At 43.0% G+C, this 14,310-nt stretch overlaps 1 protein-coding gene across 2 annotated transcripts in view; it reads left to right on the forward strand.

Annotated features, from left to right (window-relative positions):
• The window catches only part of RDH13 (retinol dehydrogenase 13), a 535,971-nt gene that overhangs the window by 396,929 nt on the left and 124,732 nt on the right, over positions 1 to 14,310 (forward strand). For both annotated transcript variants that reach the window (XM_069606703.1, XM_069606704.1), the window contains one exon: positions 7,143 to 7,244. In XM_069606703.1, the coding sequence (XP_069462804.1) occupies positions 7,143 to 7,244 (102 nt within the window). The remainder of the gene's footprint in view (positions 1 to 7,142; positions 7,245 to 14,310) is intronic.

Raw genomic sequence — 14,310 nt, forward strand, 5'->3', positions numbered from 1 at the left:
GTGGGATGTATTGACCCACTCCGCTGTGCTATGCAGCATCACTCTGATACATATGGTGCAAGAAACAGCAACAATGGCAGCAAAACTCTTGTGCGTGCCAAAAACCTACAAAAACCATGTGTTTCAACACACAAAAAGGGGGATGCACAACCTGCCACCCATGGTGCATGTGTGGTGGGATAGAGCACACACTACAGAAAATGTGCCAGTGGGCTCCATGACCAGCAAACAGAGTGCAGAGAGAGAAACAGCACTTTGCAAAGGAAGCTCCAAAATGTGCCTATAAATGACATTTGCTTTGTTACTAAAAAAGTCCAAAATGCCTATACACAACACTTCTCAACATTCAAAATCTTGCGTGGTGCTGAAATTCATGTAATATAATGAAGCATGGCGAATATATAAAGTCCTAAAGTGTAAAGAGCAAAACATTTCCTCAGAAAAACTCGATTGTATGTAAACTGTCAGCCCCTGTCAAAATCTGTGTTCGGTACCCTGGGCTACCTGTGAATGACAGCTGTCAGATGAGCTCCTGATGAAACTTCAAAGTATTTAAACTAAAAGTCTGCCAAATTAGCAAACATAAAAGGATTGTTGCTAAAAGCAATACAGATCTCAGTTGTGTTTGTGATCCCACAGATTTAAATCTCAGACAGTAATGTATTTATGTTTGATGCAACAAGTTTGGTTTTTGCTGGATTTTTAATTTAATTAAGAATACATTAGCCTGGCTGAGCTGCAACCCTTTGGAAGTGGAAAAACAGGTTTCTTCCAAGAGGAGGGGAAATCCTCTCAGCAGAAACTCACTGGTAGATTATAATTGTGGGTTAGCCCAGACTTTTGTCTACAGAAAGAGAATGAACAATAGCAGAGCCTTCAGCCCAGGAAACAGAGGTGTGAAAGGGGTCGTAAACTGCTCCTGGAAGGAACTCCCCAAGGGAGGCTGCTCCTGGATTGCAGGGAGAGATAAATGGGCGGACCATTTGCTTTTAAGCATGAACAATGAACAATTTTTAAAGACTCATAACTTGTGATTCAAAGTGGTGAAAAATATACAAAGGACAGATCTGTTAGTCTAATTTCTGGCTGTACATTTCAAGAGGCGGTAGAACTGTGTAACATTGTGGACAGGAATGGCAATATATGTGGTTTTATGTGAACTGCGTTAATGCTAAAATTGTAAAACTTTACACACACATCACTAGGGTAAACACACACATTTGTGGAAAGTTGCAGAAAGTTTGGAAATTGTGTTCATGGCAAAAAGGACAAAATTCTGTAGAAAGGTGAAACAAGATCCCACAGCTGCAGGATTTTGAGGAACAGCTACTACATAAAATATGGAATCATTGTGTGTTATTTGTGTAGAGGTTACCAATGTAGAAACATGTATTTAGGATAAAATCCAATTTTGAGACCAGTGGCTAAAGGGAGGTTTCTAAGGACTGTAAAGCAAACTATAAAATGTGACATCATCCGGCCTTCATCCAATCACTCAGGTGCAAGGCAGAGATGAGGTTTTGATCCAATCCCAGCTCACAGGGGCAAGCTTAGTTAATCCGGCCCATACACCCATTTTGTGATGTCATTTGAAAGGATAAATAGAGACAGCTGACACCAAATAGGGACTCCTTGATTCATTCACCTTCCTGATTCCGGCGAAGCACTCTGATCCAGCATTCTACATCCAGCTTTAACATCCTTCCAGATCCAGATGCCAAGACTCTTGCCAGCGGTAGAGAACTATTGACTTTCTGCAAGGCCTAAATTCTCTAACTTATTCTCACAACCCAGTGAAGCGCTGTGGTGTGAGAAGGCCTTTTGAACCAGTATCCTGAAACTCTCTGGCTTGCTACCACAAGGCTTCCCTGAGGAACTCGCTATCCAGCTGATTGAAATATCCACAAACAAGAAGGGCAGATCCTGTGCAAAACCGGTGACCGGCCTAGCTGATCCATTCCCGCGCCTGATGTGCTGTCCTTCCTTGAATGACCAGAACTGACGGTCCAATTTAATAACTTATTCTGTGAGTATTAATAGGAAGAACAGTGACCCATAATATAACTGCATTGTATGATCCCAATCTCAAACCCATCCCATCTTTAATTCAGAACCATAGTATTGCTAGAACTGTCTTTCCGCTGACTCTTTTCTCATCTGTGTTATTAAACCCTAACTTCTTATTGATTTCATTAAGAAAAGTAAATCCCAAGAGGAAGTAGAGTATCCACAACAGGCGGGTAACGCTGATCACATGACTGTAAGATCCATCTGTGGCATTCGGTTTTTAATATTCATAATCTAGTGTAAGCAAACCCATCTGTCATTTTCAAAGTGCATTTCTGTTTTCCATACAAGCGCCTATTCTTCAAAAACGACTCTTACTAAAACCTCTATAACTCCCTAAGTTTTTATGATAGAAGCGAAATATCAACTCCTACTTGTACCTAACATCTTTAGCTATCCATAGAACTCAAAACAGTGCGAATATCACGCAAGGAAAAGTTTGCCGCAAATTGAAATTCTGAAAGGCTTTACACTTGTGAATTAGCTTTAAATTGTTTCCCACCTGGACTTTGAGATTTCAAATGTTTTCTTTCGACTAAATCATTGTTTGTGATTGTGTGCAACTGTTCAAAGCAGCTCCCATAGAAATGTATAATAATTTAAGTATTTTTGACCACAATTGGTGTTTTTGCTCAGTCAAATCCAAAGACAATTTCAAAGCCATTCTGACAGCTGACAAGTCAATTCCGTTTTTCTCTTGTGTTTGAAGGGGGAAGATGGGAGTGATATTCTGTTTGATTTGTGCTATTCCTGAATACCTACTCTCTCCTCACATCTATTTAATTGCCTATTGGGGGGTTGATGGGTGTTGCAGGGGGAACCCATAACCATAGTGCCATCTGTTCTAAACCAAAAATATTATTTTCTGTGCTGCAATTGTTTTTGTGCTCATTACTTGATTCCTAGTGCATTAAAGATATTATTCAGTGTTCTGTCACCCCATTGGTGATTGTTGTGACCTATTAAAATATATTCAGATTTAAATTCTAAATACATAAATGAATATTTACCTTTGAAAACTATCCTGATTCCTGGTTCAGTGTGACCAGGGGGGTCTCAGGAGAAGGGTGTGATATGAGTGGTATATCGTTCAGAATTTTGAACTTATAGATAAAAATAAATAAGGGTTTCATTTGCGCACTGCATGCTGGGCGTGACTTGGGTGTATGCCGGATTGAAATCCCTTACAATTCACCAAAGTTTTGTACTTTGTGTTGCCCTTTGTGTATCCCTGTAGGGCACTGTCTGTGAATAAGTCACCTACTGTTACTATTCCACTGGGCTCCCAGTATTTGTGTATGCTTATTTGCTGATTGGCGGCCACTACAGCAACTAGTGGGATTTGGGAGGAGAACAGAGTCTTTATTTTCAGCAGTCTGCAGGTTCTATCCCACATGTGTCTGCCTAGTGTCAACATATGGGGGGGATGTTTTGAGGTGGTTATCCTGTATCCATATTACTTCTTTAAGATAAAAGGGCTTGCTGCTCTCTTGCAGCAGTGTAAGATCTAATCTTGGTTCGTCAGAGAGCCATCTCACCACAAATTGCAATTGGCTGGCTTAGAAGTACAATTCAAAGTTGGGTTCTCTGATTCTGCTGCTTTTGGATGGGTGTTTAAGTGTAGATAAGGCCAATCTACACCTTCCTTTGTGCCATAAGAATTTCCTGCAAGTCGAGTCTAGGTCAGCGAAGAACTTTTTGAGTATATTGTAAGGGACGTTAGTGAAAAAGTGTAACATTCTTGGGACTACCACCATCTTTAGTAAAGCAGCACTTCCCATAAGTGCCAGTGGTAGCCGTGCCCAGAAGTCCATCGACTTTTAAACTCAAAGCAGCGCTTGATGTGTGTTATGTATGGGTTCTCTTGAAGGATTGCGGTAGATATCTATACCTAGGTATTTAAATGTTTCACTACACCAGTGTATCTGTAACAGTGGCAAGTTGGTTTCTGCTATTCCTCTCAGTCCTGCTAGGGGTAATAGACATGACTTAACACGGCTAATCATGATGCCAGACACGTTCTGCAAATCTGTCTCGGATCTCTAATATGTATTGCAGGTATGTTTCTGGATGTTGTATGAAGAAGAGTATGTTGTCTACGTACATGGAAATCAAGTGGCGTGTGTCCTATATAGTAATGCCTGCTTCGTTGTATTCCTGCCTCAGGTATGCTGCTATCGGTTCTAGGGCCAGGATGAAAAGCATAGGTGACAAAGGGCATCCTTGCCTTGTACCTTTTTCTATTTCCCACTGCTCTGAAATCTGACAGCCCATTTTTACTCTGGCTGTTGGCTTATTGTATACTATCATTACTCATTTAATGAAGCATGTCCCAATAACACATTTCTGCAATGCAGCTTTAAACCATGACCATTTAATAGAATTGAATGTTTTTACTGCGTCCAGTGATGCCACTGCGTACTGTTCCTTGCAGTTATTTGTACTGAGTAGGGCATGGTACAATCTACGCATGTTCCATGTGGTATTTTTTCCAGGTACGTACGCTGTTTAGTCTTGGTGTATAAGATCTGCTATTAGTTTCTTTAGTCTGTTGGCCAACAGAGCGGATAGTATCTTACTATCTTGTTTCAGGAGCGAGAGCAGTCGATATGAACCTTTATTCTGTGGGGAGTTTTTTCGGCTTCTGGAGAGGTATTATTATGGATTCTCTAAGTGAGTTCGCTAGGTAACCCACTTCAGATGCCCCATTAAGCTTGTTGAGGAGCGGTGTTGCTAGTTCTTCTGCAAATTCTTTGTAAAATTCATCCGGGAGTCCATCAGCTCCCGGGGTTTTACCTTGTGGTAATTCTCTTATTGTGGACACCAGCTCCTCTATGGTAATGTGGGTTCATAACTGTTCTGTGGTTGTGGCATCCAGGCTTGGAAGGTTTATTGACGTTAAGGCTTCAGATTGTTCGGTTTGCAAATCCTCAGGTGTGTCCGTCTACAACTCCTTATAGTACTCACGGAAGGTGCTGTTTATATCTGTTTGTGTAGTGCAGGTCTTAACCACACCATTAGTTATGGTGCATATCATTTCTTTTCTAGTGTCGCTTTTGTACAGCCAGGCTAACAGCCTGCCCAGCTTCTCTCCTTCCGCGTGTTGTCTCACTGTGTGTTTGGTGTAGTTTGATTTGCCTAATCTGTCCCAGTGTACTATGCATTCCTGCCTCACGCGCCTGTCTGAGATAGTCTTCTCTTTTTCTATATTTTCCAGTTTCTTCTCTGCCTTCTTTAGGTCTCTGTGATTACAGCCTGCATTCCCCCTGATTTGGAGATGGCCTCACCTCTGATCACTACTTTGAAAGCTTGCCATTGGGTATTTTCTGATTTTACGCTGCCTGTGTTTTGTTTGGATGTTCTCACGTATGTGTTCTCTAAACATCTCATCGTGCAGGGCTTCACCTCTCAGTCTCCACGTTGGGACCCTTAGCCTGGGGAGGATCACCTGCCATGTTATCAGGAGAGGGGCATGGTCATATAGTACCTGTGCTTTCTATTCAATCTTTAGGAACTTGCTACTGCTTTCGGAGTCTGCGAAAAAATAGTCGATCCTAGTTTGTATACTATGCGTAGCTGAATAATGTGAGTAATGTCTCGAGTGTGGGTGGAGTGCTCTTCATATGTATAGCAGTTGGAATGATTTTAGTAGACTGGACAGTGCTTTGGCAGGGGTGTGGGGTGTGTATATTTGTCGTCTGACATGTCTAGGAGAGGCTCTAGTGTACAGTTGAAGTCCTCTCTCCAGATGATCGCGCAGTTTCTGTATGGGCCTTTTCTTGCATACAATGATCTAAATAAGGTTGAGGCATCATGATTTGCGGCATAAGTGTTTATAATGCATGCTTCTTTTTTCTCTAAGAACCCATGTATCGTGACCATCCTGCCTTCGTCATCCGCTGTCGATTTTAATATACAGAGTGGTACTCTCGGGGCAAGCCACACTAATACACCCCTGGCACTTGTAAAGTATGTAGATCCTATCGTTATTGTAAGTTCAGAGCACAGCGTTCACTTTTGGTGCGCGGGCTGTGGTAGCTGTGCAGCACTTCTTTCCTGCACAATGTGTCCGTTATGCTGGTTGGTTGTGTTTTAATTCTTTTACGCCGGCATGCTGTGTCCCTGGGGCACGCTACGCAGTGTACCCGGGCTGGTTACTGACATTTCGGGTGCTTTCGTTCCCTGTCCAGCAACCTCAAGGCAGTTTACATAGCTGGATACTACGGTCTTACTCATAAAGGCGGACGGGTATGCTAACGGAGCGCTCTTTCGCAGCGCAAGGCAATCTTGTTTTGCTGCTTCTGCAGTTAAGCTGTGGCATTTGCTTTCCCTCCTTCAGTGAGTTGTTTAACGTTTCGCCTAGTGTGTTTGGGTCAGGGGGAGGGATGTCCACCTAGCGGCGCTTCAGTCTTGCGCTACACTGCCTTCTCCATGTGTCCCCAGCTTGCAGTCATTTCAGGCTCCATTGGGTTTCCACGCCGCACAGGTTCCGTCTTTTTTACTTCGTTGTTATGCCCGGATCGCCATCTTGGGAACGCTACTTTCTACGGAGTCCGCTCATGGGATTTGGTTCGCAGCCTGAGCGCTGATCTCACGGTTTCTACACAAATCCTATTGCTCCTTGGGTGCAGAGGGTCTTCGCATGCCAATAGTTGCTGCTCGATTATACGTGTTTGTTATTTTTCTTTTGCGGATCAGCAAGGACCAGCAAGGATCAAGCAGCAGCTTTCAGCCATGTGTGTTCACAGCATGGTGGTAAGCCACGCTCCCCCTTTCTGTTGTGACACAGTTATGAAAGTTCTTCCAATACATTGGCCTCTGTGAAACGGGGAAATTGAGCGCAACTGAGGTAAGAGGCTAAAGTGAGCCTACATCAGACAATGTCAAGGATCACTGACATACCTGGGCTATGGGTACGTCAATGCCTCTTTGTGGCTGTTAGCAGAGTCTGTGGTAGCAATACCATATCCATTTGAAAGTTCATTAGTAAAGCTAAATAAATTGTTCTTTAATGCCTCTTTGATTTTTCATAATTGAATGTGGAAAAGGCTGATTTTTTGTTTTCTATTTTACAGGGACAGGAGTCACTGCAAATTCTCTTCATCCAGGTGTTGCTTCTACTGAACTTGGCAGACATACTGGGATGCATAAATCAAAGTTCTCAAGTAATGCATTAGGTAAGTCAATAATTGTGCACACCTTTTGCAAGACAATGAGCCATTATCTTGATGAGCACGTTTCCTGTAAAATCAGTAAAAGCACAATGCTTCTAAAAAGAAGCCATTCACATGTCAGCATTCTCTGTTTCCCCATCTATAAAATTCCAGGAAATATTCATTGATGAAAACACTTTTAAGAACTGAATTTTCCAAAGACAGACTCTCTCATTCTGCTATAACAAGTATATTATTTGTTTGCTGCAAACATGCTTCCTACAGTGATACGTTTAACAATGGCTACACACTCATAGAGCAGAGGCTTTTAGTCTCATCTGTGCTCTGGCATTCCTTCCTAAAAGGGCATGGGACACAGTCTTCCAAAAGGGCTAGAAAATATTTCAATGCTTGATCTGATTTTCTGTAGTGAATGGCAGCAAATGGTGAATCTTCCAAGATAATCACCTTTGCCCTCTGTTTCTCTTTTGCCACTGATACTTCAGTGTAATCCTGCCAGATCACTCCCTGAGTTACCTTATAGGTTGCATGAGAGAGATGTTTGTTAGCCAGCTATACATGCTTTATCATATGGTGATCTTGCGCATTGTCAGTTTCCCTTTTACTAGAGCTACTCAAGTGATTTCTGTAGCAAGGGGGTCCAGAGCAAAATGCAGATATGTCGATGGGGGGAGGGAGGGAACTCTTATTTGTGGTTGATAGTAAAACGAGAGTAGCAGTGACAGAGGCTTCCCTGAGGTGGGCACTGACATAGTATTTGGGACACACATTGTCAGTGCATGTGTCCTGCAAGAGTGTTGCCATCAACATGATGGTTCATTGTCCATAGGGGGAAGCAGAGGTGTTGGGGTTTTGACAGACCTTGTAAGGGACGAGAGGATCAAGCTACATGATCTAAAATTGCATTTATTTATTTTTGTGTCAATTATGTGGGTTAATCCATACTGAAACAAATGCCTTAGGCAACAGAACAACCAATCAGTGGCCTTCTTGAAATATAAACATGGCCTTGCTGCTCACAGAAAAAGCAGATCATTGGTTTTATTCTGAGTGCGATCCTTTCCAAGAAGCAGGACATTTTGAAAGACAAAATGTTGAGCATGCCCGGAAAAAGAAGCTGTGAAAATGAAAAAGAAATGATTTAATTGTACTAACATTGTAAATTGGCTCTTTTTCAAATTTGAGTGTTAATGTCTCATAATCACTTCCAGTATATATGTTAGTCATAGTAAGTTTTACTGAGCAAGGCACATTATCCAACCTTATAATAACCATTTAAATTATTATTCCTAGATGGAAAGCCTTGTACACTACTATTGTACTTTTTCTCCCTTCCCCTTATGAGAAATGGAAAGAGGACAAATGAGCACCAAAGAGAGTTCCTGGCTGCTCTGCATAAAATCAAAGAGCATTTTTGGAACATAGCAATGACCACAGATCTATACATTTCACTAATATGTTTGTGATAAAAGGGTTGTATGCTTGACTCACTAAGTACTGTCCTTTGGCCGTGTGGAGTCTAGACACAAATCTTAAGAAAAATAGATGTTTTTATGCATAAAAGAACTTTCCACTGGAAAGATCCAAGCAAAGAAAAATGTCTGGACAGTCTTTAATCAACAGTTCCACCAGGGCAGCGGTCTCCTTTATTTCCCAAGAATTCTGGATACCCCTCTCGTGCTTAGTCTCTGCAATGCTCTCTTCCAAAAGTTCTTCAGGTTGTTTCTTATCTGATTTTCCCTGTAAGTTCAGTAGATGTTGTTATTTCTCTTTCACTGGCAATAGAAACAGCTGCAGCTTCACTTTTGGTGATAGATTGAGCCAAGCGGGGTTTCTAGGTCCTGTTCCTACAGAGGAGCTTATGAGGGACTTCTCATCTCCCTTCGCCAGGGTCCTGATTTTTCCTTGATGCATTCTCTTTACTTCTATTCTTATTCTTCCCTTAATGCTGTGCCGTGCTACATCCTTTTTCCTCCACCCAGCATGCCTTTAACCACTTCTGATCTGGCTGTTATCTCTACCTCCTACATTGGGCAATGCTTGTCTTCTCGTTTCTTTCTGCTCTTGCTGTCTGGCAGCTCACTAGGTCTACATGCCTTTTCATGATTCATGTTTAAACTACAGCTGCAATTGTGGTGGTTGGAGAGTCTCCTAAAGCCAACACCCCATTGAAATTAAAGGAAGAAATGCCCCCAGAATATAGAATAATGTTTTGCCAAACTCCCAGTCAAACAAATGGACTTCATGGTCCTCACACTACCATACTGAGTACTGTGGACAACCAGACTGGGCTGGAGAATCCAAGCAGCAAGAGTGGGGGAGCCAAGACGGAATCACCATCACAGCACCACACATAAAAGAAAACCCAAAAGAGGGCCAACCTATTTAAAGATAAATATCCCAGACTAAGAACTACAAGGCATTCCTGCCACTGAGCATGCTTAGCCCGATATGCCAAAGTTTAATATTACAGGATTGGAATGGTGTGACCGTGGAAGCCAGGGACCATCATCTTTGCAATACAGTTGGCCTCCAGAGGAAGTACATGGATTAGCCCTCATGGTCCCCAGTTCATGCCCAGACTTCTGTGCTTTGATGCTCTGGGATCCCCTTCACTATCAGGTAAAGAGACCCCCACCATCAGACAAGATTACTTGTTAGAATTAGGCAGAGGGGGACCCTTGTAATAAACATGCAGACCTCCTGTTATGACTGCAGTAGACATTAAGCAAATTCTAGGACTGAAGAGGACTGAACTTCATATGAAAGGAGCTATACTTCATGAAAAACGTGTTGCTGTTTACCTCAATCTGCTGGATGTTGCTTCTTCGTTTGAATGGTAACATCAATCACCCATTGCAACAGACCGTGATCTTGAAGAGCAGGAGTTTGCAGAGCAGTGATCAGAAGCTGGAGACACCGAGGCACATACCGCTCATGCTTCAGAGCACAAGCCTTCAACGAGTGGCTCTACCAACAAACCACAATACAATGAGGGGATGTGAAGAGGGCTTAATTGTTGCAGGATTTCAAGGAAGAGGAGAAGAGGGGAAATATGGCAGTAAAAGGAGTAAGCCTTCAGGTAACAGAATTGAGAGGTCCTTCATAAAGTACCTTTTGTCTGCCCTGTGCTGGTAAGAGCTCTGGCAAAGTTGACAGCCAGTATTCTAGAGGGCATACCCAAAGTTCCATGGGCCTAGTGAGATCTGGAAAAGGTTGAACCAGGTGTGGCACAGCCAGGACAAAGACGGCCCATGAGTTTGTCTGGTCAGCAGCACCACCTAAAGAGAACTTAGCATCCTGATTACAGTGGAAACAGTCAAATGAACCAACCAAACCAATAAATACAAGGGACACTTGACACCCCATTGACTATTAGTAACGTTTGTTTAAACGCCAGAAGGTGGAGCATCAGAGAAGTGAAAGACGGAATGATGAACAACAATCCTCGAGCAAGCTGGAATTGCACCTTTTTTGTTTCCTTTGAAACCCCCTAATATATTTACCCATTGCTAAACCGTGGACCCAATACAATATATCAATTGAAAACCTGTCCCTTGACTCTTGAGTCGTCTGTTGATCCTTTGGCTGTGACACTGTTAGGAGTTGTTGTATGGTTGAGCAACACAAGGACTATCAGAGCACTGACGAGGAAAGAATCAGAAGGGAGGAGAAGGAAATTGGATAGAGACAGTAGGGAGAAGGGAAGGAAAGGAGGAGGAAAGAGGAATCCAGGAGAAGGCGAAGAGCAGTAAAGCAGAGAGGAGGAGAGTAAAGGGGCACTAGTAAAAGGAGATGAGAGGTGGTAAAAAGTAAAGCAGTTAGAAAAGGAGAGGAATGTATGACACAGAAATTAAGACAGAGAGGGGGTGGGGAGCAATAGAACGGAAAAAGGTGGAATTTGAGCAAGACAACAGAGGGAGGCACGGAAGGAAGAAGAGGCAGAAGAGGTGACAAAAGAGGTGTATATAAGCATTAAATAGGAGGAGGAGAATAAGGAGGCAACGAATAGGAGCAGAAAGAGGAGGTGGCAGAGCCACCACTAGGGTAGTCATTAGGGAAAGACAGAGTTTGGCAAAAAAGGAGGAAAGAGAGAGGCACATTTGGAGGAGGCAAGGACTGAGATGAGTACAGATGAGGAGGAGTTGAGATGGGAACAGGGAGCAGAGGAGAAAAGGACAGAGGGCAGGTTCAGATCCAGAGGTCTGCAGAAGCTCCTGATTTGGTGGAGAAGGCAGAGGCCTCATCAGAAGCCCCTAAAGGCCCAAGACCCAGTCACGTCCTGGTAGGAGCCTCAAGAAGGCTGGCACTGAGTGGGTTCCACAGTAATGAGAATGAGATGCATGCAACTGATACAAGGTTGAAAAGCCGGTGAACAGCATCCTGACAAGTAAGATTAAGTGTACAAGAAAGAAGTGAAGGTCACTTAAAACCCCAAGGACTGAGAGTGAATGTTTTCCACCAGAAGGATAGATACTGAGGGAGAGAATGAACTAATGAATGACCAGTCTGAGAAGGAAGATTGCATGAAACTTCGCTCAGACCCTCACCCCCTGTTCACACTAACCCTTTAGCTTTTGTTTTCCTAATGAAAGCCTTTGGAATACAATCCTTGGCATTCAGTTGTGTATTGATGCCTAGGGGGTGAGATATGGTGTCTAAAACAGGAACAGGACCCCAACCCCATAGTCTCAATATTCCTACTGCTTCCCCCACTATGGATTGTCATGGTCTGGAGTCGGGTGAAAACATTCTCTGTGTGTGACCTCAGGTACTGTTGGCTTTGGTTTATATAGTACAGAGGAGGTAATAGTTCCTTCATGTGGGAGGGCCTTGATTTACATTGACCTAACATTCCAGCTTCCAAGTGGGACAAATCAGACGATAGCCTCAACGACTGGTCTTTTTGCGAACCATGGGGTTGGGGATTATAGAGGGATTGTCAATGCACTCCACAAAACCTTTTACTGTACGGCAGGGAAACTGAATATATGTCAACTCATCTATTAATTAAACTTTAACTCTGATATCCTGGAAGTTAAGACTTAAACTCCAACTTAGAGGGCCAAGAAGAGCTTTTGCTCCAACCACTCCACACTAGTCCCCTTTCCAAGCAAGGAACTCACACTGCCATGTGCGACCACCACTACTTCTTGGAAGATTTCAAGCTCTATTGCAAATCTTACGAACTCTATCCAGAGCAGATGTAAGGAGCGCTTCCCTCTTACCCAATTATTGAGGTACAATTCTCTCAGCAAAGCATGGACATTATCAGCATTTTAAGTCCTTCCAAATTGGTTGCAGGTTCCTTTTGGTCATAGTTGACTATTCTACCCTGTATTCTGTGGCTTTGGCCCATAAAAAAAGACACTCTAGATTATCAAAGGATGACTCAGGTTTCCCAACAAATTCTCATTAACCAGGGGTCTACTTTTATATCTCTGTTAATGTCCCAGATCAAAGGTCTCCTTAAAATTCATGAAGATGGCAGAAACTTAAGAGAGCTCATTACATGGGCCCTTTTCGCCGCATGGAAGACCATGGAACCTTCCACTATTTTCTCCCCTTTTCCGCTTATGTATGAGCCTGGAGCCCTGTGATGGTGTTTATGAAATGCAAAAGAAGACCTTGCAAAGACAAGAAGGCACGAAGTTGAAGTCTCCCAAGTTTGTGCAGGATACAAGAGAAATGGTGACACTGTTATGTAATCTGGTGAACTAACATATGATAGAAGTCCAAGAAAAACAGAAACGTTTATATGATCAAGAAGTTAATCTATGAAGATTTAATGTGTGGTATCAGGTCCTGGTGACACAACGTTAGAACGCAAGCTATTGACTCAGTTTCAGAGACCTTATCAGCTCACCCAGGTCCTCAGCGCTCTTAACTGCCTGCAGAACCACCATCAAACGTCTTTCCAAATTGACCATATTAACTGGTTCAAGGCCTGAAAAGACCTTGAGGAACCAGTGGTTATTGTTACCCAGTTGTGAAGTGTCCCAGGGACTGCCCAATCCTGGAGCCCAGTTGACGATTCATGAGAATGTCAAGCAAGCCACACCAGACTCCTTGATCACTTCTGAGATGTTTGAAGAGAAACAAGGAAGGATGGAAGTCTTTTACCACCAGATACAACCCACACAAGGGAAGTAATTCTGCCTTCAACTGTATCACCTACCTGAAGCTTGATGGAATTTGTCCAAGAAGAGGTCTAGAAAACATTGGACCTCAAATTTGTTGTACCCTCCTGAAGTCCCAGGGTCTTGCCTATTGTTCTACTCATGAAACCGGATGGCAGTCTGTGTATCAGCATTTATTTTCTGAGACCTTGCATTTCAATTACTTACTGAGAATAGATGAAATGATTGAATTAATTGGAACACTTACTTTTATATCTTCCTTGGATTTTATAAAAGGATACTGGCAAATTCCCCTAGCACCAAACAGCAAGGATAATACCATCTTTCATACCCTGGGACAACTCTTCCAATTCATAGTAATTCCCTTTGGATTGTGTGATGAAGTTCCCTACCTAGCTTCGTGGAGTGTCTCGGGGGTTGGGTCCTGAGCCAAAGGATGATGGACCCAAGGGTGAAATGGGGAGGATCCCTGGGTCACTATCCTGCGTACCCGGTTGCGGGGCAGGGGCCAGTAACTTTCCCTTAGCTCAGAAACCTGGGATATGCCTGCATAGTAATAAGCTCTCCCTCCTCCCACAATTGAGAGAGTCTGCTGCCCATGCTAAACTTACCTCCAGCTCCATTATAGGAAAAATGTACCTCCCCATAAGCGAGAAGATTTTCTTTCGTTAAACACTACAAGAGTATATTTTAACATTGTTAAGAAAATGTAATTTCTCCAGCATGGGGTCTGGCATGGATTCACATGCTCATGAATATTCCCCGTCGTCGGGCTGGGAATCCTCGGTAAAGAAAAAATCAGTTTCAGTTTCGTTTCTGAACTGTCTTTCTTCTAATAACCAATCACTGGGCTCTGGGTCATACTTCCCCCAGCCAATGACGGCCCTCTACCTTAGCCCCCCCGCCCTCTGGCAGCCATCTTCAGAGTT

This window comes from Ambystoma mexicanum, chromosome 4p (genome assembly GCF_040938575.1).
Source record: "Ambystoma mexicanum isolate Mex_15411 chromosome 4p, UKY_AmexF1_1, whole genome shotgun sequence".
In the NCBI taxonomy this organism is placed as follows: Eukaryota; Metazoa; Chordata; class Amphibia; order Caudata; family Ambystomatidae; genus Ambystoma; species Ambystoma mexicanum.